Source organism: Callionymus lyra, chromosome 2, assembly GCF_982586985.1.
Source record: "Callionymus lyra chromosome 2, fCalLyr1.hap1.1, whole genome shotgun sequence".
NCBI lineage: Eukaryota > Metazoa > Chordata > Actinopteri > Syngnathiformes > Callionymidae > Callionymus > Callionymus lyra.
In genome coordinates this window covers 21,656,928-21,682,145 of record NC_141819.1, presented here as the reverse complement: position 1 = coordinate 21,682,145, position 25,218 = coordinate 21,656,928, and the positions used below count along the sequence as shown (strand labels likewise).

Below are 25,218 nucleotides of genomic sequence, written 5' to 3'. Positions count from 1 at the left end.
TCTTTCTGGTTGAGGCAAAGTTTATTAAACTATGAAGTATATCAAAGACGGAGCTGTATCTGTCGTCCTATGTAGTAAACCTGGCTATATTGGACTATATTAGCAAACATTAGAATCACTCTACAGATATTACTTACATACTTAGATACTTAGAGCTTGTAATCCATGTGTTTGTGGACTATTGTAACAGTTTATTTTCGTGTCTAAACAAGAAACAAGAGCTGTCTCGTCTGCAGTTGATACAAAACTCTGCAGCGAGAATTCTGTCCTGCTCTAGTAGAAGAACTCACATTTCTACGATCCTTAAAACTCTTCACTGGCTGCCAGTTTCTTTCAGGATCAACTTTAAAAATTCTGGTTCTTACTTTCAGATCTATTCATGGTCAGGCTCCCCCTTTCATCTGATTCAGCCTTACACCCCAGCTCGGGCTCTGAAGTCTATTGATCAGAATCTACTGATGGTTCCTGAACACGGTTCAGAACCAGAGGAGAGAAATCCTTCCAGGCTGTTGCTCCTAAGCTTTGGAACGATCTTCTTCTCTCTCTGTGTTTGATGATCAACTGACTCCTTTAAGAAACATCTTAAGACGTTTTTATTTGCGCTGGCTTTTCCCTGATTCCCTGAGAATCCTGTGTTGTTCTCTGTGTTATCTTGATCTTTTAAGTATATATTTTATTGAGTATTGTTTCGATTGTTTAAGCGCTTTGTGACCCTGGTCTGGAAAAGCGCTATATAAATATAAATTACTTACTTACTTACTTACTCTTTAGATATTGGTTGGCCTTGTTGAGTTGTTAAGTGACTCTATATTCGGGGTGACACCTTTACATCAGCAAGCAACAGCTTTGTAAAAAAAATTAGATTTAATAGTAAAAACAACTTTGTAGGTGCCAACCACGGTCTTTCCGATGATTGGTCAGCGTCCTGATTTGGCTTGTGTGCTAGAGAGTGCTAATCCTTTTCAGCTATTGTAGCAAGTAGCTAAAAGTAAAGACATGTTAGCACTGCAACACTTTCTATAACTGAAAGCAGAGTGTAGTAGCTTTTGATTTTATAACCTGTAGATTGAATATTCTTGCTTGATTATCCTAATTTGAATAGATGAACAGGACCAGTGTTGCACGTGCAACGTCTCATTGAATGTCATCTGAACGATGCCACACTTGAGACACGACTTCTCTAACAATGTCAAGAATTTTAATGAGTCATTGACAGGAAGATTGACAGCTATCTGGTCAGACGGTTGAGCAGTCGTCCTGCTTTCTTTAAAGGAGGAACAGGTGCTGAAAATAACCAGGTCATAACTATTTAGCAGCTGACTTTACCTTTTAAACAGCTTTTTGACTAAGTTTAGTTTTATTAGGAAGTATTCCAAATATTAAAATTCTACGTTTAATTAAAATAATTGACACTTTAAAGAATAATTATTCAATCTTTCTTTCGACGTGTGAAATGTGAAAATTGACATCATTCCAATTTCCAAGTGCAAAAAAAAAAAAACGTACATCTCCAGCCAGAAAACATTCAGAATCTCTTCATTGTCAAAATATATTCTGTATTTTACAATTTTCTGCTTGAATGATGCTGTGTTGAGACAATAGGTCACATTAAATCTGGCCTACAGACTTTGAACATTCTCAAGCTGATTAACTCTTACCAATAATGGTGCCATAAATATAAATATATACAAAATTAAAAGGTGGAAAATAAGCAGTGGATCATTGGGGATGACATGATCAAAATGTGTTTATCTTGCGATTTGGTGTTTAAAAGTGTCAATAACAGTCACATATCTAAAATACCTGTAAAGAGAATTATAAAGCAGTAGTTGATGAGGCTTGTACGGCTGCTAATGTAACTTAATATGATATCAGCTGACATCCATTAGGTGCACTCTGGCCGGAGGAATGTCTTGTGGTCCTTAAGTCAGAGCTTAGGAGTCATAGAGGTATTTAAAGTGTTAAAGTCACTAGTAAACTTATTGGTGTTTAAGGCTCAAAACTCCAACAATATATTGCAAATCATTATGACTAATAAGAAGTAGTTGATTTTCACGTTTCTTTGTTCAATTGTCGCTGACAGAAGTTTAGTGCACGTGGAAACTTCCTGCGAGTCAGTGAGCAACACTCAGAGAATAATTGAAGGGTCAGGATTGAAGCTTACTTTGTAGAAGCTGCAACGTGGAACCAGACTACTCTGTGTGGATCTGCCAGCTTTTCTTCTCCCACTCTCTCTTCTGGTCTCTATTATTATGGGATGGGCCACGATGCTTCTTTTCGACTCATCATTCCTAACTCGCTACTTTATGTATTTTTAGAGATATATGAGGGGCAAAAATGCGTTTTTATTGACTTTGAAATGAAAATGAAAATGAAATAAAATAGTTATGTCACAATAAAAGACAACGTTTCAGAGTTTAGTCCACGACTTGCATTTTGAAATGAATCATCACTTTATTATTTCTTTAATCTAAAACCAGAGAAGTCGGGTGTGTGTAATAAGCGCAGAATTTTATGCAAAAAAAAAAAAAAAAATCCAAAACCTTTTATCGTTTTTATGAAAAAAGGAGAAAGAAAATAACAGTATCAGTGAAATAGAAGAGAAACTTGCTAAAAAGTTCCGTAAAGTAGGAGAAGTAGTGCGGAGAGTCTGGTGATGATCTTCATCCTCCACGTTTGAGCTGAAATGTGAACTTGTTTCACATGTTTTAAGACAACCCCCCCTCCTCCCTTCTCCCTGTGATGAAGGAGGGACTCGAACATGTAGCGTTGATCCTGAGCCTCCAGGACCTCCCCAAAACTTTTTTCTTGGCATATAAAAGCCAAGCTAAGTCATTTGTTGAAGCAGTAGGGAGTTTCTGCTGGGGTCTGGATTGGAGTAACGCACACAGACCGGACCCTACCTTGTATGAGCGTCTGAGGAGCAACGAGGATTCCCCCCCTTTTGTCGCAAAGAATCTACATGTCTAATATTTAGACATGTTCAGCTTTGTGGATATTCGGTTAGCGCTCTTGCTCAGCGCAACAGTGCTTTTGGCGAGAGGTCAAGGCGAGGATGATAGTGAGTATTCAATGTTTTCTGTTTTTTGGGGGCAAAGGATGCTGTGAGAGTTTACCTGACTCCAGCAGAGAAAGATGCTTTATGGAGGTGTAGTTGTTGAGGTGATGCTGCTACATGCATGCGCCTAGACGCTTGGTTTTTAAAATGCTGTGCGGACACACACTTTAGGGGAAAAGACACATTCTAAAAACTTCATTTTTGTTGCTTTATGATCATCACTATCAAACTTTTGCGCACCAGTAACAACTATTTTTACACGTTATATCAGCTCAATAAAACAAAAGTAGCTAGTAAGGATGAGAAAAATAGTTTCCGTGAATGTGAGCTTACACCAGTAAAGGGGAGACAATGGAAAAATCGCTGAGGTCTGACGTCGACGGTAAAAAAAAGTCTAGACCCCAATTAATCACTAGTGACGGCGCATCCTTTTTATGGGGAAACAGCGCCTCTCAGCGGCGAATGCAGGGACTGCCACTGTTTCCTCCACATCCCGTTACTAAGCAACCGTGGACCTGACTTGACCAGCTGTTTCTACTAGTTTTAAACCATTTACAAATCACGTGAATTACTCTTTAAATAATAAGAAAAATGGTTGTTTTTCTATCGTGTCATCGTTAATGGTTTATAGAAGAATAGAAATTGGAAACACACGTCTTTTAAAAATGAAATGCTTCAATATGTTATATTTTGTTAATTTCTAGATCCATTCTGTGTTGTAGCGTATAATTAAAACAGTTTTTACTGAGCTAAAGTCCGGATGCTAACTTTTAGCTGAGCTAGCTAAAAAGATGGGCTCACCTGTGCTTAACGTATGTGAAAATGATATACTTTTGTAATATCATGTGTTATGAATGTTCATCTATATTATTTTTGCTAAATGCTTAGTTTTAACGTGTATTTTAATCGTCTTCTTCTCAGGCCCATTTGGCAGCTGCACATTAGATGGACAGTTGTACAATGACAAGGACGTGTGGAAACCAGAGCCCTGCCAGATCTGCGTCTGCGACAGCGGGACCGTCATGTGCGACGAGGTGATCTGCGAGGACACCACCGACTGCGCCGACCCCATCATCCCCGAAGGAGAATGCTGCCCCATCTGCCCCGACACCGAGGGTACTTGACCGTTCTGTGCTGCACGTAGATCTCTGGCGACATCTTGTGATCGAACACAACGAGCCAGTGGGAGCTTCATTTGAAAGGATTATCATTCAGAATATCTGGATTTACCCCCTTTCTTTTACCTCTTAAAGATGGAGTATATTTTTTTGTGTTGAAGTTTTTACACTAAACCATAATTCTACAACGTATTACCACAGAAAAAGAGCTTAAAATGAATACAAATCACTAAATTAAACTTTAAAACACAATAAAATAATTGTTCATGATTTAACATACTTTTTTTCATTCTATCTTCAGAGGGCCTCCAGACCCCCGATCCCTATGAGGTACTTTTCATTTTACATTCTAGATATATTTTCAAAGAGATAAAAAAAAAACATCCTTATAATAAATGTTTTGTCTTTTTGTAGAATACGGACGGAGCTCTTGGTCCCAAAGGAGAACCGGTAGGTTGCTTTTATTATTTTTATATGAATGATAAACACATAAGACAAACAAACGTGATGAATATATGAACTACATTTAGTCCTTTAGAGAACGTTGATGTAGTGCAAAGCAGGCATCTATTACAGTAAAGAGGATAAATATATGTAAGAATATAGTTGGAATTTTTGTTTGTACCTCTTCATAGTTGGTTGTTAACTTAAAAACAGCATGGACATTTATTCTTGATACATATTCTTTTTTTAGTATGAAAAATTTAAATATGAACTTTATCCAAAATGTTTCAGGGTCCAGCTGGTCCCCCAGGCAATGATGGTCTTCCCGGACAGCCCGGCTTCCAAGGGCCACCCGGCCCCCCTGGCCCCCCTGGCCTTGGCGGAGTAAGTATTCAACCATGAACCATGAAGTCCAAGATCCAACTTTGACATTTTTCTTAAATTACTGATATTATAAAACATCACATTAACTAGTGTTGGTTGTGAGAGGTCAACCTGTGTCATGAGAGGTTAAAGGTCATGAATTAATTGGTGTCTTCATCTTACAGAACTTCTCTCCTCAAATGAGCTATGGAGACCACTCCAAATCCAGCGGCCCCCCAGTCCCAGGCCCAATGGTATGAAACTCGCTTTTATCCACCATTTACTGGAACCTTTGTCTTAAAAAAGCTATTTTTTGTTGCTTTAAATAGAGTCTAACAATGTGTTATTTATCTGCTGTAGGGTCCCATGGGTTCCCGTGGTGCACCTGGACCAGCTGGCAACTCTGTAAGTTGAAGATAGTTCAAAATAAATAAAAATAATTTGATCAGAATAATTGATATTAGAAAAGCAATTTTCTAACCTGTTTTTTTTAATCCTGTAGGGCCCTCAGGGATTTACCGGTCCTCAGGGTGAGCCTGGTGAGCCTGGTGCAAGTGTAAGTACAAGAAAAATAAAGTATTTAATAAAAATTCACAATTTTCATTAAACTAATTAATTGTTTTATTTCTTTCCAGGGCTCCATGGGTTCCCGTGGTCCTGCTGGCCCCCCTGGCAAGAATGGAGATGATGTAAGTGAATGATATTTAAAATATGTATTTTTCTTTAATTGTGTGATTCCATTTTCATCATACGCCTCATCATTTCAGGGCGAGCCCGGAAAAGCTGGACGCCCTGGTGAGCGTGGAGCCGCTGGCCCTCAGGTGAGTGGAGAACACCATCTCAAAGTGCCTCGTCGTACAATCACAATGTGATCAATGAAGATGTTTAGATCCTGAAGCACTTCTGACTGGTTTAGCACAGTCAGTTCAAAATGAAGATAGCTTGTCAATCAGATCAGACTCTGCTCTTGAAGTTGTTTTTTATTATTACTTCATTGGAGCTAGCATGCTAGCCACATTAGCAACTTGTTCCCACCTTTGTTGCATCTCAGTTAGAGCTGCACTCGACTGTTACTACAGTTTCCATTCTAACTCTTATTTTTGTGAGGCCTTCAAATGGCTTTTTATTGTATTTTTAAAAATCAATATTTAAGCTGTTTATCTTACCTCAGCTCATGTTTGTTTCACAACATTTGGCATCTGTTTTATGTCTTCATTGAAAATGTGGTTGAGTTTTGACACCTGACTTACATTTATACATTAGCTGTCTTTCATTTATTCAGAAATGCACTTAAGTTTGAAACTTTGTTACATTATAAGTTACGCCAAAAATGACTATTCTGTAAAGGCTCAACGACAATGAACATCAGTAAATTGTTCACCCAGTTTAGTCAACTAGTTACGGTTGTACTGGCTTTTCAAAACACAGATAGTTGAATATACCATAAAAGTTTATTCGTTTGTTTGTCACTTGATTTGATTTTGCTTTTTCGGCGACTCTCTATATAAATACTGCTAACGCTTGGGACGTCAGTATTGTTAGCACATTACCTCCATTATCACTTCATGTAGAATTTGTTTTTTAATAATAAACCTCAGATTTATTTGTATTTTTTTTGTTGTTTGATCACTAACATTGAAACCTTAGCTACGTATGCTAACACGTTGAATTTTATGTACAACCGGTTCAGTTGTGTGTAGGAAACACTGTAGCTTAACAGACTCTGGTTAGTCCATTATTTTAATTCCTAATTTAATGAAGACATCTAAATTACTGTGTTGTTTTCTTAAATGATTATGCAATTCTATTCTATATTAGTGAACTTTTCATTATGCGTACATTATTTGATAATTGAAGCGACATATTCGCCTCTTTTATATACCTGTCAAAAATATGTTTGTTAGTTCAGTGAGCTTTTTGTTTATACAGGTCTTCGATTATAAATGAATTACTGTTGTACCTGAGTCATGTCAATACTTAAGTCTGTTCACACAAGACCACACGTGAAAATTCAACTCAAACTCTAGCTACGTTAGCATGACTTAACTATATTAGAATTTCAAGAATCTACATATTTAAGATTTGTTCAAACCATTTGAACATGTCAGCAGATAATCTATACATGTATCAAACATGCCATCTATACCCCACTCAATACAATCCTCTTTGTGCACCAGGGAGCCCGTGGATTCCCCGGAACCGCTGGACTTCCCGGCATCAAGGGACACAGAGTAAGTCAGAGCATGAATGAGCACAACCCATTTTGATCTACAAATATGAACAATTGTACTTCTTCAGGGTTTCAGTGGTCTGGATGGAGCTAAGGGAGACGCTGGACCTGCTGGACCCAAGGTGCGAGACTGGACGTGATATCACTGTCTCTTCACAGAGCATTAACATGACAGTTGTATGTTGACAGGGAGAGAGTGGTGTCGCTGGTGGAAACGGTTTCCCCGGAGCAATGGTGGGTTACGATCGTCATAGTTGATGGAAAACATCAGTGCGAGTACTAATACATCCCACTTCATACAGGGTGCTCGTGGTCTTCCTGGTGAGAGAGGACGCCCCGGACCTTCCGGTGTTTCTGTAAGTCCCAAAGATCTTAGTGTATTTGAAAAATTCTCATTAAGTAAACTAATATATTCAATTTTTTTTTCTCCTGCGCCGCAGGGTGCTCGTGGTAACGACGGTAACGGTGGCCCCGCTGGACCCCCTGTGAGTTCCTGTTTTTGTCAACACCCAGACAGCTCTGTGTGAATTTGTCCATTTATATCATATGTGGTTGATTGACAGGGACCTACTGGATCTGCTGGCCCCCCTGGATTCCCCGGTGGTGCTGGAGCTAAGGTGGGTTACATCTTAGAAAAGTGTTGACGTATCGTTCAATTTTTACCGTGCACGGTAAAAAACTATAGATTAATGTTGAATCAATTACTGTATTTATTTAGGTTGAAAACATCTCACAACACGTTTTTTAATAGTTTTTCATAATTCTTAAAAATAAGATATAATTATAGAATATGATAAGATAAAAAATGTGTCTATATCTACATCTTTATCTAAATAATGATATTATCTTGTCAGATGTAAATATGCTTTATTTAAAACGAGAATTTAAGATATTCATATTTATTTCTACATTTATTCTCCATTAGAAAATCATTATCGACAATTATAACTATGAAATGTACACTTATATTGCAATGCTATTTTAAACATTACTTTCCACACACGTTCATATCGCCTTCATTAATTGATTCATACATCTGATTATCAATTATTTAGTGGAAATATTCAGAAATATTGAGTTGTTGTGCAAATAAAACAATTGTTGTATATCTTCACTATTAAATAATTTGACACTTTTTATTTAATCATTCAATTACTGTGGTCTCTATTAATTCATTGTAATTTTTAGGTTTTGAAAAACCCCATACTTCTTTGAAATATATATAACAGTCAGCTGTATATTAACTACATATTAGATATAGCAATTGATGATTGTTTAATAAAACTATTGTTATGAAAGTATTATGCAAACAAATTAGATACAATTGTAAAGCTCATACACCCAAGATGTTGAGGAAGTATTTTATATTTTTCTACAATACTTAGAGCATTTCTATTTTTTTATTTTTCTCTAGGGTGAGACTGGTCCTCAGGGAGGCCGTGGAAACACTGGACCCCTGGGAGCCCGTGGTGAGCCTGGTAACCCCGGACCTGCTGGACCCGCTGGACCTGCTGTGCGTTGACATAATAGTCTTTCGAATCCAATCCTACCATTTCTGGATCGACATCTAAACCAACTTTGATCTCCTCTCTAGGGTGCCCCTGGATCTGATGGTTCCGCCGGTGCTAAAGGTTCTCCTGTAGGTATCGCCCATGACATCACCATCTGAACTCACAAACGTGACTCGTTAACTTACTCGTTGGCTCCCCCAACAGGGTGCCTCTGGTATTGCTGGCGCTTCTGGTTTCCCTGGTGCTCGTGGTCCTGCTGGAGGCCAAGGCGGCGTTGGTGCTCCTGGTCCCAAGGGCAACAATGTAAGGAAAATGACACAACTTGACAAATCTTGTCAAAACAGGATGCTTGAATGTGTCTATCTGCTTACAGGGTGACCCCGGTCCTTCAGGCTCTAAGGGAGAGCCCGGTGCTAAAGGAGAAAATGTGAGTACCACCACACCACATGTTTTTTAAGTTTATATAAGACCATTTTGAAAGCAGACTTTATAGATATATATATTTCCATTTTAAGGGCCCAGTTGGAGTGCAAGGACCTCCCGGCCCCTCTGGTGAGGAGGGTAAGAGAGGACCCCGCGGAGAGCTTGGTGGTGGTGGACCTCGTGGACCCTCTGGGGAGCGCGTACGTTCTTTATTCCTTTAAAAAGCCTGGATGATGTGTGTTGGGAAAGAAGAACAAATAATTTCAATAACCTTCCTGGTATTGGCTAATAGCTTCTGGACAAATTATGTTATTGTATTTTTAGAACAGTATTAATCACGTTTTCCATTGGTTTTAATAAAACTAAATAATGAACCATCAACTTCCACTCGTGAAAGTGGATGAAAGTCAGTTTTGTAATATTATAACAAATGTATTATATATACGATAAATTATCATTTTGATCGTTCATTAGTGGACCCTGTTTATATTTATCATCTAAATAAGGAATGAATACATACTAAAATAAAGAGCTAAACAATATGCAACAGGACTTTTATAACCATCCAAATAAATGCATTGAATATAATAGAAGCATAGAACTAGAGCGAATAATATATTTTGGACCAATTTCATAAAAACTTTTATAAACACTACATTCATATAAAAGTGAAATAAAAAAATAATAAATTGAGTAGAGTAAAAGGAAGGAGGTAGATTAAATAAGAATGATCCAATATTAATGTTAATATTAATTTAGTCATGAATTGTCCACAGAAAAGATTAATCTTGAATAATCAGGCAGAAAAAAAAATCAATTTTTTAAACTTGTAATTTTTTCAAAAACATTAGAGCTGCTGATTTGAAGTTTAGTGGTTTCCCTATTTCAACCTTTTATCACAAAATCAGAGGAATGAATTTTTTTTTATCTCTCATCCAACAACTTCTTCACGAGATTAGCCTTGACGGTCTGTGGCACTTGTTTGTGTTGTAGGGTTCTCCTGGTGCTCGCGGTTTCCCTGGTGCTGATGGAGGTGCTGGTGGAAAGGTGAGTCCTGATCTGCCATTATGGGTTCGTAGTATCGCTGCAGTGACTTGTACTGACCACCATGGATCTTGACAGGGAGCCCCCGGCGAGCGTGGTGCTCCTGGCCCCATGGGAAGCCAGGGAGCCACTGGTGAGTCTGGCAATTCTGGTGCTCCTGGCGCCCCTGGATCTAAGGTGGGTCCTGCTCGATGACATTTTGGTAATAATCCAAAAGTGGGTCCTGTTGACACATTCTCATTATGTTCCAGGGTGTGACTGGTAGCCCCGGAAGCCCCGGTTCTGATGGCAAAGTTGGACCTGCTGTAAGTTCTGACTGACTTATTCCTTCCATCTCTCAGTTCAGTTCAAGCTCACAGCATGGTGTTCTTCACTAGGGTGTTTCTGGACAAGACGGTCGCCCCGGACCCAATGGACCTGCTGGACCAAGAGGACAGCCCGGAGTTATGGGATTCCCAGGACCCAAGGGAACCGGTGTAAGTTCTGCTCTTTTCTTGTTTGGCTAGTTGCCTTTCAAATCTTTGATGATGAGTTATTCTGCTTTTGTTGTTTATGGAATTTTAGACTGACATACACTGACGCTACAAAAACATGCTTTATTTTATATTTTGTGTTCCTGAATTCCCTGTAATAAATGTGTATTATTCACTGTTTCATAGCTTTTAGATTTAAAGCATCATTTATGTAGCTTTTTTGATCAAATTTAAATTTAAATTCGACTGTGTTGTCATATTCTGCTAATTTGATATTAATGAATTACAGACATGAATGTGTTTAATACCATGTAGCTTATTTCATTATCATTATTATTATTATTTATATTTCACGATACAGTCTAAACAATTTTTTGGAATTCAATATTTACCCGATGTGACGTCAATATCGACACTCACCTGCATCGTCTTGTCCCACCAGGGTGAGAATGGAAAGCCCGGAGAGCGAGGACCCTCTGGAGTTGTCGGCTCTGTTGTAAGTGTTCCTTGAATCATAACAGATAGACGAAACACTGCAACACAGTCTTGAAAACGTTGTGTTTCTCAGGGTTCCGCCGGTAAAGACGGTGACGTTGGCGCTCCTGGACCCTCTGGCCCTGCTGTACGTGACGTTCTTCATGTTCCACAACAGGCCTCTCTGAGTTGCCAACAAAATCTCTGACTCTTTCCCCTCTTTTTAGGGACCAGCTGGAGAGAAGGGCGAGCAAGGATCTGCTGGATCTAATGGATTCCAGGTATGTCCAGAACTATGTTCTTTCCATAAATCGTAACCCAACTCTTTTTTTAACCTCATCTTTTTCTTTAGGGTCTGCCTGGACCCCAAGGTGCTACTGGTGAGACTGGCAAGCCCGGCGAGCAGGTAAGAAACACATTTATAATCATTTGTCATTAATGATTTCAACCTGACGTTCTCTTCTGTGCGCAGGGTGCCCCTGGTGAGGTTGGACCTTTCGGCCCAGCTGGATCAAGAGTAAGTTACCCCCACTCGCCCCCGATAAAAACTACAACAGGGAGACACTTTGATTTTAAGGTTAATACTGTTTCTTTTCACCTTCAGGGCGACAGAGGTTTCCCTGGTGAGCGTGGTGCTCCTGGTGTCAATGGTCCTAGTGGACCTCGTGGTGCTAACGGACCCTCTGGAAACGATGGAGCCAAGGTACTAAGTCGTTGATAGAGAGGTTAAATCAATGCAGTACATAGTTAATTGACGTCTTTTTGTAAACAGGACTACAATAGTAGTAACAGTAGTAACAGTCTCTTCAGTCAAACATGGATCTTAAAGATAATTGAAGAATCATAATGATGGTTTTAATAACATCCACCGTCCTAAAAGCATATCAATATGACATTACCTTCAGATCTAACTTAGCAAGATGATCTTTTGATGACTTGTCTGCAAGATGTAGGTAGCACTCATTCAGGTGACATCACAACTACCTTAAATGAGTGGTTGTGATGTCACCCAAAAACCCACAGATTTAAGGTATAACTAGTAAGCTTCTTGGTTAAGGGCCTTTATCGAACCTGTCTGTAAAGGTTCTCATTCCTTCAGGAATAGGGATAGGGACTCGCTTTTGAACCTCTTGGATGGTCTTTATCGAAGACTTAGATTAGAACATCAGTAATGAACTGCAGTTTTATTTGTGGTAGTGGTTGCAGTTTTAGCACTAGTCAGTACATGTGCTACTTGAAACTTCCTCTTCTAAGAGTAGTACAATTGCTTATACAAATGTAGGAGACGTTGTGATGTAGTCTAGAAGGACCAATGTTTGTCACATATTTAATCATCTATTTCTGAACTAACTTGATGCTGAAGGGAGAAAACCAGACGACAATGAAGGTCATCATCACTTATGATGTGAATTTGTTCATTCACAGGGAGAGCCTGGTACCCCTGGTGCCCCCGGTGGTGTTGGAGCCCCTGGTATGCAGGGAATGCCCGGCGAGCGTGGAGCCTCTGGTCTGTCCGGAGCCAAGGGAGAGAGGGTAAGCAACAAGTTATCAATCGATTTTGTTTGACGACACAATACGTTAAACCTCGAGCTGTGAGTTAAGATCATCTTACATTAGCATGATAGCTAGCGAGCGAGCTAACACCGTTGGCATGGTGGACTAACTTGTTTTTTCGCAGGGTGATGGTGGAGTCAAGGGAGCTGATGGTGGCGCAGGAAAAGATGGTGGTCGTGGTATGACTGGTGCTATTGGAGTCCCAGGACCTCAGGGTTCTCAGGGAGAGAAGGTAAGCTTACGCCTCAGAAAAGCAGCTGCTCCGTCCGTTTTGCCCCACATATTTTATAAACAAGTGTGTTCTTCCGGTTCTGGTTTTAGGGAGAGGGTGGTTCTGGTGGTGTTGCTGGACCCAGTGGACCACGTGGTTCCCCTGTAAGTAATCCTAATACAGGTTTAAATGATGATGTAATAAAATAGATTAATTTCCTATCTTATCTTAAATCTGAGAGGTTGATATTTGCGTACAGGCCAAATGACTTCTATTCAGGAAGTGATCGCATCAGTTTCCTGAATAGAATAGCGCTTTATTTTTATGAATCCATCTTTTAAATAATTGTAAGCTAGCTCTTAACTACCAACTTATACCAAAGTTTCATTGTTTTATTCTGACTCCTTCAGGGTGAGCGTGGAGAGTCTGGCCCATCTGGACCTGCTGGATTTGCCGGACCTCCTGTAAGATTTGAACGTTTTTTTTTAGCAACTCATTATTTTCTCCTGGTCGTAAACATCTTTGTCCTCCGATCACAGGGTGCTGATGGTCAGCCTGGAGCAAAGGGAGAGTCTGGTGATTCTGGACCTAAGGGAGACGCTGGTGCTCCTGGAGCTGCTGGACCTGTCGGATCATCTGGACCTCAGGTAAATCAGAGTAGTACATTTGAGTAAAATCTAATGTATAGGTGAGCAACAATAACTGTTAGTCATTTGAGTTTAATACTTGTAAGAGGTGACATTTGAAAGGATAATCAGTTAAGGTTATTGGTTAATTAACATATGAACTAATATGAGATATTCTTTCCCAAAGGGACCAGCTGGCCCACCCGGACCCAAGGGAACAAGTGGTGTTGTTGGACCTCCTGTGAGTATTTTTGAGATGCAGAAGCCTCTATTGTGACAAATTCATGAAACACACATTAATCCATCTGTGGTTCATTTTAGGGTGCTACTGGTTTCCCCGGACCTGCTGGAAGAGTTGGACCTTCCGGCCCATCTGTAAGTTCTTTCCTGTTGATAATGTTTTATTTTCCTTGTGTTCTGTAGTGATGGCAACTCGGGAAAACGCATCGAAAAAAGGTTGAAAAAATTGAAATCAAAAGTTGAATATTTTGTTTTTCCAGAACAACAAGAAATGTTTAATACATTTGTCTGGAAAATATTTTCCAATCGGGGGACTTTTCTCAGCTAAAATTAAAAAATGTTGTTTGGTGTTTTCTCAAAATTATCTTTTCTACAGTTACATGTCTAATTTCTAATGACATATACCGGTGAAGATCTAATGCCATCTTTTGAAGAAGTTATCCAAGTGTCTTTTTGCATTAAAATATGATATATTTTGGCTTTCGTTTTGAACATTCATTAGTTAGTTATATGTGTCATGATAGAAAAAATGGTTCAAACTCTCCTGAGTCCTGACTTGTGTTAATATGATCCGTATATGTATCTCCAGGGAGCTGCTGGACCTCCTGGACCTCTCGGATCTGTTGGCAAAGATGGACCCAGAGGTGCTCGTGGTGAGACTGGTGCCGCTGGCCGCCCCGGTGAGGTTGGCACCGCTGGTCCCCCTGGTCTGACTGGAGAGAAGGGATCTCCTGGTCCTGATGGAGCCCCTGTGAGTTACCCAGTGCAATGTTTTGTTTTGATATGATCCATAACTGACCACCTCTTATTTCATTTAGGGTTCCTCTGGTACCCCTGGACCTCAAGGTATTGGTGGTCAGCGTGGTATTGTCGGTCTTCCTGGACAGCGTGGAGAGCGTGGTATGCCTGGCATGGCTGGATCCGGTGTAAGTACCACGTGGAAGGAACCTTGCATACGGACAATCAAAGTGTTGTAGATTAAAATAACCAGATATTATTGGTCGGCCATCTTTGATGTCGAGCTCCTAGTCACCATTAAGGGTAACCAACAAGTGTCAATGGCTCTTCAAAATGCTTAGCTAAACCGTTTGCGAACCAGTGTCAGCACCATGTCGCCGACTCTACCTGAATGAGCAGCGTATAGATGTCCGAAGTCAAAAGGACTCTTGTCTGTACACAGTCAAGTATACTGCTATATGGTATATTGGTTCCATAAGCTTTTACTGTGATCCATAAGTTAAGTCATTTCCTTATATAGCATGGTACTTTGAGGCATTAACGGTCATATTTGGCCTGAAAAACACCACCTTTATGGACGAACACCCCGAGCGCATAAGTGATGCCAGATCGGGATGTTGAAGAACATTTGATGTAAAATCATGAACCACTGACTATTTGAAATGTTGTGATTCTAACTTCAACACCATAGCAAGAATTGCACATCTTCCCAGAAACTTGTCATTTTATGTGTGGCAAATCTCCAGGCTGCAAAGTAAAAGCTCATGGAGGGCACAAGTGTGTTCTTTCCAGGAAAAAAGTCAAACTGACACTGACAAACAAAATGAAGGGATGTTGAAGCTTTTGTTTTTAGTTTAAGCGATGCACGTATGTAGCGATCAATTAGCGTAAAATGCAAATTTAATGCAGAAGATGTTAAAAAAAACGTTCATGCCATCTAAGCAATGCTGTTTGTTTTCAGGGTGAGCCTGGAAAGCAGGGAGCTGGTGGACCCGTTGGTGAGCGTGGACCCCCAGGACCTTCTGGACCCCCTGGACTGTCTGGTGCCCCTGGAGAGGCTGGTCGTGAAGTAAGCCAAAGGCTTGTTGAAATCATTTTAGGAAAAAAAGTAGAGAAAATCTGAGTAGCCATTTTCGTTGTCTTCCACAGGGATCTCAGGGACACGATGGTGCCCCCGGTCGCGATGGTGCTTCAGGCCCCAAGGTGACTATTTTTTGTTAACTGGTGTGAAAAGATAATCAGTATGTTTGTCTGGTTAACATCTTTGCACTTGATTCGCTTCCATAGGGAGACCGTGGAGAGAGTGGCATGTCTGGACCACCTGGACCCCCTGGTGCTCCTGGAGCCCCTGGATCTGTTGGCCCATCTGGCAAGAGTGGTGAACGTGGAGAGGCTGTAAGACTTTCTTTTAACAAGAACGTACCTATTGTTGTGATGTGATCCACTTATGCTTTCTCAATGTAGGGTTCTGCTGGTGCTGCTGGCCCCGCCGGTCCTGCTGGTGTTCGTGGTCCTGCTGTATGTACTACCAAAACACCCCAGTTACAAAATCTTGTCCATGCCACAGTGAGATGTCTGGATGGTACATGAAAAAATTGTTTTGGTTTAGGGACCTTCTGGCGCTAAGGGAGACAGAGGAGAGTCTGGTGAGGCTGGAGATAGAGGCCACAAGGGACACAGAGGATTCACTGGAATGTCGGGTCTGCCTGGACCTGGTGTAAGTACCCATCTTTGCGCCTTCTTGAACCCATAAACCAATGCAATGTGTCCCAAATTCATCCATAGATCTACTGACAATAACATTTTAACCAACTGTCAATCGTAACTTCACCTTCATATCCTATATATCTATCAAGGTCTACAGTAAAATGATTCAGTTTCTTGGGCCTTTTTTATTTGCTTGTTATTTTCTGTTATTCATTGGTAAGAACACAAATGTTTATTACAACCTATCTTCAGGGATCTTCCGGAGAGAGAGGACCTGCTGGAGTCTCTGGACCTGCTGGACCAAGAGTGAGTGCTTGACAATTTGGTTCTTCAAAATAAATAGTGTACATAGCTAACTAACCTATGCTGCATTAAAGGGACCTTCTGGATCAAACGGCTCTCCTGGTAAGGATGGCATGAACGGACACCCCGGACCAATGGGACCCCCTGGACCTCGTGGTCGCAATGGAGAGATGGGACCTTCTGTAAGTTGCGCCGTTTAGGACTGTTGGACTTCTACTAAGGTAGCACATTTTAAAGCCTCTACTTGTCTATTTAAGGGCCCTAGTGGACCCGCCGGACCTCCTGGACCTCCCGGACCTGCTGGTGGCGGATTTGACTTCATCAGCCAGCCCGTCCATGAGAAGTCTGATCCCTTCCGTGGTGGTGGAGGCCACTACCGTGCTGATGACCCCAAAGCCATGGCTGACCGTGACAATGAGGTTGACACCACTCTGAAGACCCTGACCCAGAAGGTTGAGAGCATCCGCACCCCTGATGGTTCCCAGAAGAGCCCAGTCCGTATGTGCCGTGACCTGAAAATGTCCCAGCCTGAGTGGAAGAGCGGTGGGTCAAAGAACCTGTGAAACAGTTCAATCCTTTCTGAATCCTGAATGAGTCCTAACTCAGTGTTGTCTGTTTCAGGATCCTACTGGGTTGACCCCAACCAGGGTTCTGCTCTGGACGCAATCAAGGTCCACTGCAACATGGAGACCGGAGAGACCTGCCTCTTCCCTACCCAGAGCACCATCCCCATGAAGAACTGGTACCTCAGCAAGGCCATCAAAGAGAAGAAGCCCATCTGGTTCAGCGAGTCCATGGATGGTGGATTCCAGGTGAGAGAAACATCAGTGCTGACCCACCAAGGAAGACCAGGCGGTATATTAACCCCCTAACTTTTCTCCTCCGTAGTTCCAGTATGGCATGGTTGAGTCTGATCCTGAGGATGTCAGCATCCAGATGTCCTTCATGCGCTTGATGTCCAACCAGGCCTCCCAGAACATCACCTATCACTGCAAGAACAGCATTGCCTACATGGATGCCGCCACTGGCAACCTGAAGAAGGCCATGACCCTCGGTGGATCCAACGACGTAGAAATCAAAGCTGAGGGCAACAGCCGCTTCACATACAGTGTCAGCGAAGATGGATGCACGGTACGTCGACTTCCCCCTTCTTCAGCCTTCAGCCGCCGTCTATCCTTCTCTTTCTCACCTTCTTCTTCTCTCTCTGCAGTCACATACCGGCGCATGGGGCAAGACAGTCATCGACTACAAGACAACGAAAACATCCCGCCTGCCTATCATTGACATTGCTCCTATGGATGTTGGTGCACCAGATCAAGAGTTTGGCGTGGAAATCGGTCCCGTCTGCTTCTTGTAAAAAACAGAAAAACATGGACATTGTTGTTGTTTTTTCTAGCGGTCATCTCTAAACCCTCTATCTTTGCGTTCATTTGGCTGCTTCACCCCCAAATCAAAACCACTCGACTGAAGACATGGGATTTCCACCGATAAAGGACACTTAAGAAAAACTCCCACCGATACATTCTTGCGTTAAAAAAAAAAAAATGACAACAAAATTCCCGCCCGGAGAGTGAGGAGAAGGAAAAAACCCGGAAGGACATTGAGAACAACAACACATGATTGTACCGTTTCCCCTGGTGTTAAATAAATTGTAAAAAGTGTCAAATGTCTCCTTGTGATAAAGTTTTTTGAATAAAAAAAACTAAGACAAACCAGCAAATAACAAGCAGCTCGCCTTCATTTGGACATCCAAGATGGCTACCTCACTACAATTTCTCCGACGGTGCTATAACTTGTAACATCACCACTTAAGAATTCTGGTGCTAATGTAGCCGCTCAATGACTTGTTGTACGATTAAATCACCACACAGCCCCCCCCCCCCGCCCCCCCCACCGTTCTAATGTTTTTGTTTGTGTTATATTTTCGCAAAAAAAAAAGGGTTTTCGTGAAAACTGAAGCAGAGCCACTTTCCTGGTTGCAAAGAGAGAATCTGTACTTATTTTGTACATGTATAATAAATTGAAGATGTTTTTAATTATTTTGGGTGCTGAAATAAAGCATGTGAAGTGGTCTATTCACCTGACGTTCTCACTGTCCTCTGTCCAGGAAAATCCCTTATACAGCAGTTAACAGTTGACGAGAGAGTTTATTTTTCAAGACTAGAAATACACAAACAACATCCTCTGACCCGTGGGCCTCAGAATACCGAGATGGAAGCCACAAAGAAAACCATGGCAAATGCCCGGTTGTTTGGAAACATAGAGATAACGGACATGATGTGGTGATGCTTCGGTTGTTAGCTTCACGCGGCCCCGTAATGACACCAACAAGGCTGTGTTTGTGGAAGGCGACAATTATTATTATACATTACATTAACAGCCTCACGACAACAACAGAAAAAAAAATGATTCCACTTCGTAAGGGAACTGATAAGTAACGTGGATTCAGAGAAGCTCTTTTTATATTCCGAAATGTCGCCAACCAGTTAGCCAACCAGAGCAAGTTAAGATTGTGCAATCATTTATTGTTTTCTATTCCCAGCTACACAGGGCAAGAGGTTTGTCTGCCACAGGGAACACAAAGACATAGAACTACTTATTTTCCACACCAAAGTGGCAACAATATTTGGGATAGAACATGCACGTAAGAGAAACACATTGAATCCTTATAATTTGTAAAATGTATCGCCTCAAAATATGTCGTTTTTTGGGGGGTATTGTTCACTGGCGACCTCCTATGGACGAATATTGTAACTTCAGCATGTTCCAAAAAACGCACGAAGGAATATTATGTTTAGAATAGTGTGTGGTAGAAGCAATAAACCACTTTCCATGAAGAACAAACAACATTATTAGAGAAAAAGGTTGTTTCTATATATATTTATATTTAGTGAACATATTTAAACAGATACACAACAATTGAAACAACCTCATGCTAAAGATTGAAATCATTTATATGTAGTTCTTCACAGCAACAATAAAATAATCATGTTTTCTTAAAACAATCCAAGTCTGTTATTTACAGGGTAAATATATAATTGAGCTGTCATTTCTGAAAAGGCTTTAAACATACAATGAAACCTAATGAATCTTAAATTAAGGAGGAAAAGTTATGCGACTTAATTCAGATCCATGCGTAATCTGCAAACAACAACATTATATTTTTCAATTCTTAAAGTTTGACATTAAGATGCAACGTCTCCTTCTTCAAAACGAATCCCTGGATAGTCGTCACTTTCGGCTTTAAAACGACAAAACAAACATTAAAGAAGTTTTGTAAATTAAAAGGAGCGTGTCAGTGGTTTTACCTGGGCAGTGTTTCACTGTAGGGGTCGCTGTAGCAACAAAAAGAATAATCATGAATCAGGATTCGCCAACAGCAGCGACGTTCAGGCCTGGACTGTCTTACTGCTGCGCCATGATGAGCGGCACGTTGTCGGACCTCAGCGGCGCCGCTCTCTCCCCGGTCCGGAAGTTGAACATGGGCTGAGTCGACAGTGGCGGCGGGAAATTGGAACGACGGTTCGCCATGTTTCGAAGTTCATCCGTGTTTCCGTGAATCGTGTGGTGGTGATGCATCTGGATTCTGTAGGGATTGAAAAGATTATTACATTTTCTTGTATTTTTTTAATTCAAAATAACTATTGATAAAACAAAACAAACTTGTCACTTTGGTCAAATAATATGTATCACAGCACCAACACATTTGAGATATATTACCATCGCTTTTTTCCTTTTTTGTCAGGGTTTAAATATTTAAATATAAGTTTTTATTTATTCATGAATGTGTGTTTAAAGGTGCATGATAAGTGTTGACTCACTGGTTGGTCTGAGCGTTCCTCTTGGCTCTGAAAGCAGAAATGGAAAAAATGAATTATGTTAAGTGTGAAAATTGAGACAATTGTAATATTATTGTAATGAAGCCTGATCCTCACAGTCCTTCTCGTCGTCCACACATGATGTAGGTCAGCAGCAGACACAGAACCAGGGCCAGAATCAGAGGCACAATCACCGTCACCATGTAATCCGGGAAATAATCTCGACTCTCGGGAGACTCTGGCGGCTGGTAAACTTCTCCTCCTTCCAGAACCCCAGAGCCCACAGTGGGAGGAGGAGGAGACGGAACTTGTTTGGTCAGGTCGAACTGCAGGGAGGATTAAGTCTTTGTTGGTCAATAAATGGTTGAATCCCTATCTGTATATTTTCAAATATATTTTAATGATAAAACAAAATGTCTTATTGTTGTTGTTTTTTAATATATTTTACATTTTATAGAATATTTTAGAAAGAGCGAAGGCTTTTGAAAGTGTATTTATTTAGAAACATAAAGTATTAAAATAATGGAAATAATAATCTCAGGTATTTATGAAACAAATGTTTTAAATGACCATAAATGATGAATAATCTAATCTAAATATTTTATTACTTTAACTTGACCTCATTTGACCGTTATTTCAAATCATTTTATTTGAAATGACTGAAGATATTCCTCGTATTCCAAAACACTATTTTCAATATTAAAATAATAACCATCCCAACATCTGAGTAAAATAAATAGTAATAATAAAATGAACGTATAATAATTATAATGTTACACATTTTAACACAAAAAATCATCTGACATGTAAAACTGAATGTAAATTACTGTACATTGACACGATTTATAGTCTAAGAATAAATGAAAATAAAAAAATGCAAATAAATCAATAATAATAAAATGTCTATTCAAATTATTAATCGATTATTGGAAAATAAATTATTCGTTATACTGTTTCACTCTTAAGAGTTAAGATCATGTGTCATGTGACCAGCTCACCAGCTCGGTGCTGCACCACGTGATGCAGTTGCTGGCGAAGCTGCAGAAGTTACAACCGCTGGGCACCTTGACCTTTGACCCTGACGCGCACGACCTCTGGTGCTCTGCCGTCTGGACCTTCTGCAGGCAGTTGGAGAAATACTCCTGTGACGCCACCTTGACGTAGACGCTGACGTAGAAACCTGGCGTTAGCGTGCTCGCTGATTGGTTAACGATTTAAAAAAAAAGAAGAAGATCAATAAAAGTTTTGTCACCCCTCGAAGTGTCCCGCGAGCGGAAGCGGAACTCTGCCCCCCCGGTCCAGAGCGCTCGTGACGTTGACGATCTGCAGGTCATCTGTCGCCCACAGGTTCTGGAGGTCCTGCTTGATCTCATCCTGGACACTAGAGGGCAGCACTTTCTCGATCTCTCGCAGTTTGATGAAGAATTCCGCCTGGTAAGGCAGAAGCTTTTCTGAAACAAATACACATCAATAATGAATAATAAATATATTCTAACACAATGTCGCTCTTTTTAAGACCAACCTGGGACTGCCTTGATCACCAGAATCTGTTTCGCTGTGTCATAGCTGCGTTTGTTTACGGCGTAAATCTGTTGGCAGAACATTTGTGTACTTAGATGACAACCAAGACATATTTATAGGCTTAGAATAGTGACAGCTTACATTGACATTTAGAAAACTGGCTGAAAAAACTATAGTGGTATTAAACATAGAAAATATTGGTTTAAATAAATAATAATATTAATGCAATTTGGAGTCTACTGACTCCTTCAAGAAACAGAAGACACTTTTATTTGTGTAGGATTTTCCTTGATTTTCTGAGAATCTTTTGTTTGTCTCTGTGTTGACTTGACCTTTTAAGTATTTATTTTATTGGGTATTTTTTGTTTGTTTAAGCGCTTTGTGACCCTGGTCTTGAAAAGCACTCAGTAAATACTAATTACTTACTTACTTACAATTTGACATAGGAAATGAGAAGCCAACTCGTCAAATACATTTATTTAAGTAAAAGCCTAATGGTAGCAGCAATAAACCACATTTCATGAAGAATAAAGAACATTATTAAAGAAAAATACGACAGGTTGTTTCTATATATATTTAAATTTAGTGAACATATTTAAACAGTTAAACAAAAATTGAAACAACTGCATGCTAGAGATTGAAATCATTGATATGGAGTTGTTCACAGAAACACTAAAATAATCATGTTTGCTTAACACAATGCAAGTCTGTTATTTACAGGGTAAATGTATAATTGAGCTGTCATTTCTGAAAAGGCTTTAAACATACAATGAAACCTAATGAATCTTAAATTAAGGAGGAAAAGTTATGTGACTTAATTTAGATCCATTTGAATCTGCAAACAACATCATTATATTTTTCAATAGCCAACTCGTCAAATAAATATATTTAAGTAAAAGCCTAATGTTGTTTTTTCTAATGTTTTTTTTATACTATAAGCCGACCCAAAGATGTTCAATAGAATTCTCTATGACAAATGAATATAAAGGCGAAAAATATGTTAAATAAATGCAACAAATTCAAACGAGGAAGAAGATGGAACACACACACGAATTTATACAAATTAAGTTTGATAAACATGAAATAAAAATAAATGAAAAAAATGCAAACATTGTATATAATAATAATAATAATAGTGATGCGAATAATTATTAATAAAATTCAAAAAAAGAAGAAAATTGTCAATTATCGAAACGATTAAAATCATACAAAAGACGCCCACATGCTTCAAAACAAACATTTAAAAAATGAGTGTCTCATTAAAAGTTTAAACAACATGACATTAATCTGATGAATAATCTAATCTAAATATTGTATTACTTTAATCTGAACCTGCTTTTCGACCCCATACCTCGATGATGCTCTTCCCAGGGGCGGTTGGCGTTCCATATAAAAAGCCGTTGTCGTACGAGTGTCTCTGAGTGAAGCGCAGCCACTCGGGAAGGTCCGGGAAGCTCTGCCTGCTGCACTTGAACACCATGGGGTCGTCATACAAACGGTTGGCTTGAAAAGATAAACAAAATAAATAATAAACATTTTCAAGAAGATCGTTGGATCATCCTCTGATCTTACCGTAAAGTTTGGACAGTGGCTCAAAGTCATTTTGAAAGGTTTCTCTCATTAGCTCATAGCTGAAGAATCTTCCCACAGGAATTGTGAATTTAATCTCCGCTTTGGTCCCAAACACACTCGCAGCGAAGACTGTCGGGAGAAGACGTAGCAGTTAGGCGGATATGTGGAGTGTGTTGAAGTATTTTGTAAAGTTTACATGCCTGTGAGGAAGAAGAGCGCTCTGCTGCTGCCTCCCGCCATCTTGCCCTGTGACTGACAGACACAAGTGGACACAGTTTTGGATGCTAAGGGCTATTTTAGTCTCATTCACTTCAGCAGCTTGACGCCACTGGGGGGTCTCGCCCAGAGCTGTTGTTTTGACTTTTGTTTTGACATGTTATACTTTATTTTGTCTCATGGACCATAGGTATTTCAACGCAGTGGTAAACTTGCTAGCTTAGCAGTGGCGCAAAACCAATGACTTTTATGACAGGAAATATTGGATGTTTGAAATGTATGCTTTATATCTCAAACTGAGCATATCTTCAGTCATAGCAGGGGCGGGGATTTACATTTCCTCAGAGACCAAATTCTTTACTGTGAAGGGCCATCTAGCCAACAGGAAGAAGCCAAAATAAGATGGAACAACTTTAAAAAACGGCTACAAAATAAGAAGTGGAGAAAAGTATAACAAAAAATAGAATAAACCAAACTATGGCAATACAATTGGTATAAAACTTTAATTTTAAATGTGTGATGAACAGATACAAAAATAACTTTTTCATATTATGATGACAAAGAAACAATTTTCCCTGGATTTTGTGGAACTCCTGTTGTTTTATCAGTTTTATAGGGGGAATAAATCCTTAACAAAAATGTATTTAGAGTTGATACAATAAATACACAATATAGTTATTGGCTGTCGCAAGGAAAACATTTCCTAAATGTATATTTATCGACTCTGATATCATGAGAGACGCATAAATACAGTCAATGCCTGCCCTTTAGTGTTGTAAAGATAAATTAATCAGCTTAAAATATTTTTATTTGTTCAGGCTTTTCCTTGATTGTCTGGAACTCCTGTGTTGTGCTTAGTATTATCATGACCTTTAAAGTATATATTATTGAGTATTGTTTTGATTGTTTAAGTGCTTTGTGACCCTGGTCTGGAAAAGCACTATATAAATACAGATTACTTACTTACTTACTCTATGAAATTTAATAACTGGGTCGCAATAAATAGATGGATATAAATAGAAATGTATCACTAAAGTGGGAAAATTGTTTTATTCAAAATTACAAATCGTTTCTTTAAATTGAAATATTTATGATGTAACTACGTGTTTTGACATACAGGCGGAAATATTACAACTTCTTATAATGTTGCACCTAACATAACCAGATATATGGGTCCCCTTTATTTAAATTGAATAGATATAAGAGATTTAAAAAAGGAACAAATAAACATATCAGAAAACATTCTACTGACTCCTTTAAGAAACATCTTAAGACGTTTCTATTTGTTCAGGCTTTTCCTTGAATTTCTCGAACTCCTGTTGTGTTCTCAGTATTATCTTGATCTTTAAAGTATGTACTTTTTTGAGTATTGTTTTGATTGTTTAAGCGCTTTGTGACCCTGGTCTCGAAAAGCGCTATATAAATAAATATTACTTACTTACTTACTTACTTATAATAAAATAAAAGTAGACCCAGGTGTTAATACTATTCAAATACAATAATAAAAGATATACATTGAAAAAAGTATTTTTACACATACTATCTGTCATTTTGAATAGAATTAAGGACATGCA

General features: G+C 39.5%; 2 protein-coding genes across 3 annotated transcripts; one reads left to right on the top strand and one right to left on the bottom strand.

The window, feature by feature from the left end:
- Positions 1 to 2,843: 2,843 nt before the first annotated feature.
- col1a1b (collagen, type I, alpha 1b) lies at positions 2,844 to 18,183 on the top strand. Its single transcript, XM_087784087.1, has 51 exons — positions 2,844 to 3,061; positions 3,980 to 4,174; positions 4,478 to 4,506; positions 4,591 to 4,626; positions 4,912 to 5,004; positions 5,169 to 5,237; positions 5,344 to 5,388; positions 5,486 to 5,539; positions 5,619 to 5,672; positions 5,751 to 5,804; positions 7,161 to 7,214; positions 7,282 to 7,335; positions 7,403 to 7,447; positions 7,516 to 7,569; positions 7,654 to 7,698; positions 7,777 to 7,830; positions 8,628 to 8,726; positions 8,808 to 8,852; positions 8,929 to 9,027; positions 9,098 to 9,151; positions 9,240 to 9,347; positions 10,141 to 10,194; positions 10,270 to 10,368; positions 10,443 to 10,496; positions 10,569 to 10,667; positions 11,107 to 11,160; positions 11,233 to 11,286; positions 11,366 to 11,419; positions 11,491 to 11,544; positions 11,611 to 11,655; positions 11,743 to 11,841; positions 12,564 to 12,671; positions 12,817 to 12,924; positions 13,014 to 13,067; positions 13,314 to 13,367; positions 13,443 to 13,550; positions 13,717 to 13,770; positions 13,851 to 13,904; positions 14,359 to 14,520; positions 14,588 to 14,695; positions 15,469 to 15,576; positions 15,657 to 15,710; positions 15,795 to 15,902; positions 15,972 to 16,025; positions 16,117 to 16,224; positions 16,467 to 16,520; positions 16,592 to 16,699; positions 16,775 to 17,060; positions 17,139 to 17,329; positions 17,406 to 17,648; positions 17,728 to 18,183. Exons 1-51 carry the CDS (start codon positions 2,980 to 2,982, stop codon positions 17,872 to 17,874), a joined length of 4,359 nt encoding a protein of 1,452 aa, XP_087640213.1. The 5' UTR covers positions 2,844 to 2,979; the 3' UTR covers positions 17,875 to 18,183.
- An 899-nt stretch (positions 18,184 to 19,082) lies between these two features.
- sgca (sarcoglycan, alpha) lies at positions 19,083 to 23,693 on the bottom strand. 2 transcript variants are annotated; one of them, XM_087784085.1, is made up of 11 exons: positions 23,629 to 23,693; positions 23,429 to 23,557; positions 23,208 to 23,359; positions 21,858 to 21,924; positions 21,588 to 21,786; positions 21,334 to 21,502; positions 20,453 to 20,661; positions 20,339 to 20,365; positions 19,927 to 20,103; positions 19,826 to 19,852; positions 19,083 to 19,758 (listed from the first exon to the last, which is right to left on the bottom strand). In XM_087784085.1, exons 1-11 carry the CDS (start codon positions 23,666 to 23,668, stop codon positions 19,749 to 19,751), a joined length of 1,206 nt encoding a protein of 401 aa, XP_087640211.1. In that variant the 5' UTR covers positions 23,669 to 23,693; the 3' UTR covers positions 19,083 to 19,748. The 2 variants fall into 2 exon arrangements, with proteins under 2 accessions (XP_087640211.1, XP_087640212.1); XM_087784086.1 differs by lacking the exon at positions 19,083 to 19,758 and having other exon boundaries at positions 19,822 to 19,852.
- Positions 23,694 to 25,218: the final 1,525 nt, after the last annotated feature.